The sequence below is a fragment of the Ciona intestinalis genome, unplaced genomic scaffold (assembly GCF_000224145.3).
Source record: "Ciona intestinalis unplaced genomic scaffold, KH HT000859.1, whole genome shotgun sequence".
NCBI lineage: Eukaryota > Metazoa > Chordata > Ascidiacea > Phlebobranchia > Cionidae > Ciona > Ciona intestinalis.
Genome location: NW_004191180.1, coordinates 1 through 4017, shown reverse-complemented (window position 1 = coordinate 4017; position 4017 = coordinate 1). Strand labels below are relative to the sequence as shown.

The 4017-nt window shown below is 30.9% G+C and overlaps 1 protein-coding gene across 1 annotated transcript; it reads right to left on the bottom strand.

Annotated features, from left to right (window-relative positions):
- Positions 1-8: 8 nt before the first annotated feature.
- On the bottom strand, positions 9-3451 carry LOC104266096 (cell wall protein RTB1-like; the record flags this gene model as incomplete). The annotated part of the gene is made up of 11 exons (XM_018816812.2): positions 3132-3451; positions 2788-2915; positions 2388-2464; positions 2045-2071; positions 1550-1603; positions 1215-1244; positions 823-897; positions 507-581; positions 351-413; positions 197-271; positions 9-117 (listed from the first exon to the last, which is right to left on the bottom strand). Coding segments are annotated over exons 1-11 (806 nt in total), but the record flags the coding sequence as incomplete, so codon positions are not given.
- Positions 3452-4017: the final 566 nt, after the last annotated feature.

The window sequence follows — 4017 nt, the reverse complement described above, 5'->3', positions numbered from 1 at the left end:
GGTTTAACCAAATCATATAAAAAACTTGGTGTTTTTGCTCACCTATTGTGGTTGTTTCATTAAATGGTAGTGAAGTAGTAATATCAGATCCAGGTGTGGTCAACTCTGCTGTTGTTTCTGAAAAATTAAGTGCAAATTTTATTCGTATCTAGTTTTTGTTTAACCAATTCAGTTAAAACTTGGTATTTTTGCTCACCTATTGTGGTTGTTTCATTAAATGGTAGTGAAGTAGTAATATCAGATCCAGGTGTGGTCGGCTCTGCTGTTGTTTCTGGAAAATTTAGTCCAAATTTTATTCTTATACAGTTTGATTTAACCAAATCATATAAAAACTTGGTATTTTTGCTCACCTATGGTGGTTGTTTCATTTAATGGTGGTGAAGTAGTAATATCAGATCCAGGTGTGGTCGGCTCTGATGTTTTTTTAGAATATTTAAATTAAATTTTTATATAAAAACACTTTTTTGGTTTAACCAAAACAGTTAAAACTTGGTGTTTTTGCTCACCTATTGTGGTTGTTTCATTTAATGGTAGTGAAGTAGTAATTTCAGTTCCAGGTGTGGTCGGCTCTGCTGTTGTTTCTGAAATATAAAGTTCAAATTTTACTTTGTATTGAGATTTGAGTTTAATCAAATCATATTAAAAACTTGGTGTTTTNTGCACACCCTATTGTGGTTGTTTTATTTAAGTGGTAGTGAAGTAGCTAATATCAGATCCAGGTGTGGTCGGCTCTGCTGTTGTTTCTGGAATATTTAGTTTTAATTTCATTGGTATACATTTTTGGCCTTTTTAAATCAGTTAAAACTTGGTATTTTTGCTCACCTATTGTGGTCGTTTCATTTAATGGTGGTGAAGTAGTAATTTCAGTTCCAGGTGTGGTCGGCCCTGCTGTTGTTTCTGAAATACATTGTTAGTGTTTGTATATTATATATATGACATAAACTTTGGTGAGTCATTCAGTAAATAAATATTCTTCCATTTATAGAAGTTTGCACAAAAAAATGTTTATGGTTTTATACTTTAAATGCTATAAAAATAAAGCTTCTAAATTAATGCATTTTATAACTTTAGTAATTTTTTTTTTCTAAAAAGTTGCACAGCATTTTAACATCAGTTAAAAAATACAAATTCAGACAATTCATTTGTTATTGTGCAAATACCATTTTACTATTTCCCACAAAACTTCAAGAAATTATTTTAATTTAGTTTCTTACCACCAAGTATTGCTCTTCTGGAACGCCGCTCTGAAAATATGGACAGTAAACTTTGTATTTTGTAATTTAAATATGCTAATTTAACGATAAACATAATCTTGATTTATAACTATTTTCAAAACTAGTCTACTTTGCAAATTTAAAATTTTTTGCATTTACACACATTGTTTGAAATACGTCATTTTATTAATTTATTATTCAATTGAGAATGGCATACATATATGCTTAACAAATAACAAGAACTAATAAATGTCAAATTGAAATATTCAAAATGGAAATCACCCAAGTTACAAGAAAATAGTGTTTTATAGCTTGGTAAATATGTTATGTAGCACCTCGTAAATGTGGATTGTTTTCTCTTAATTCAACTTTACTTTCAATGGTGACATCTGTAATAAATGTGTCAGTTTTTTTATTCTTTATGGGTGATGTCCTTGTGATTTAGGCCAGATTCGGCCCATTACCCCAACACCCCGAAATTCCAGTTAGGTCCTTTGTGCGACCAGTGCCGCGACACCACAATGTGTCAGTTTAAATTTTGAGTTTTTTTAAATTGCAACTGCAAACTGATTAACAGTAAAACAAATATTATTAAAATGCCAAGAATCACAATCACAGTATATATCAATATATGTTACAGAATTCTCAGAAATTATGTTAAATTTACAACATGGTAAATAAGTACCTTCTTGTAAAAAATATTTGTTTTTCTCCTAATTTCATATTATTTTCTTTGCTAATGTCTGTACTAAATCATGTAGCAATGTTTTTGTATGTAATTTGTAATGAAATTCTTGTTATTACAAATAGTAAGTTTTTATGATTCCTACCTTTTTGTAGCTTCATATTATTTAAGGCTGCAAAAAAAAAGGATAATATTTATTTTAAACCATATATGTTTTGATTTAAAACAATGCAATTTTTTTGTTTTTTTGATATTCATTAAAAGTGATTCTTTGCATTATGTTTTTGTATGGGCAGGTCCTGTAGCCAGTAAAGCCCTATAAACCTGAGATAATTTGACCCATTACCTTGGAATATTATTATTATATATATAGTATATATATGAGTTTTGATATAGTACCCAAAATGATATTGACATTATCATACAACAGTAACAGTTTTTTTCCTTTTTTTATAGATTTAAAATATAGGAAAAGGTCAATTTCTTACAGTTTGTAATTGAACCAACAATTTTTGTAAGTGCTTCTTTCACCTCAGATTCCTGGATCAGACCATCGCCTGGATATCTGGGAAAAGTTAAATATTGGATTAAAGATGTTTGAAGACCAAGTAGCCTACCCAGTTCATTTAGCAAACAAGAATAGACTTTGAACAAGCAAGCAAATATAAGTAAGGAAACTTTTACAGACGAACAATAGAGCGGTATTTACTCAAGTTTAATATTGTAACAAAAGTTCTTTCAGAAAATCAATTTTTTACCTCTATTAACCAACATATCCGCCTACAATGTAAAGAGATGCACCAAAGCTATAAAAGGTGTGGTGACGATACATTACGTAATACATCCTGCATTTTGCCCAAGTTACAATATACAAATTTTATTTTAAACCTGGACAACAAGAAATATCCAACCAATGTTCTCCTGATTCTTCCACTGAATACAATCTTATTGGTCAAGTAATAAGTGTTTTCAATTGTAACATCATAATGGCTGTCTATTTGTTCTGAATGCCAGTCCTACAATGTAATTACCATAATTTTTAAATTATTTCTTCAAAAACGATAGCGAGGTCATAAACGAAAATATAATATGGAAATCAACAGCAAAAACATGATTAAATCAGTTAAACAAAAAGTTCAAACACAAAAATTGAGTTGTTTTATCATTAAAAATGTTTTTTTTATAAAGAATTATCAAGTATATTGGTTTATGTATATAACATATTTTCATACCTTTGGGTTTGAAACTTGAAAATAAACTTCACATATACTTGGATGTATTCTGTCATATAAATGTGTGACATCATATGTGACATTAGAACCCATAACATCAAAGCAACCATGATATTCTGTGTATGACTCATTTCCATATAGGTTTGCAAAGCTAGTGACCTGAGTTTGCAAACAATTTAATTAGATCCATGCTTGCATTATGGTAACTGCTATCGGTGAAACTATGTGCTGTTAATGAAGTTTGACGTATATTGTTTGCTTTTGTATTTAATTACGAATCAGCTGAACTAAAGTTCTTGGTTCATGAAAATCTCTGCATCAAGTTTTGTATGTTATATTTTATGATATCAGTGATTAGTGTATATGAATGAAAGATTGTAACTTATTTACCCTCGATAGTGGGGCAACGACAGTCGTTATAACACGGGTGTTCTGTTTTATACACCTCATACCCGCTAACAAGTTACCACGTATGTAACTTTGTGAACGATTATATATATTTTTTTAATATTTTGGTTTTTATGTATGGATAACAATTTGGACAACCCAATAGTGACCACTCGGTCGATCAATTGTAGTTAAGTGTCTTGACTAAAGGAAAATTTGTCCGGCGCTGTGGCGCTGTGGCGTAGTGGTTAGCGCGCCTGCCTCGCTGCCTGTAAGTGCAAGGCTCGTCGCTGCTACCATTGTGGGCGTATGTATCCTTGGGAAAGAAAATAATTGTCAATTTCTCCAACCCAGTGGCCACCAATGTTGTCCAAATTATCAGACATACATAAAAAAAATGAACAAATCCCCCAAAAAATAATCACCCACAAAGTAACATACATGGTAACTCGTAAGCTGGCACGAGGTGTTAAACCCGTGTTATAACGACTGTCGTTTT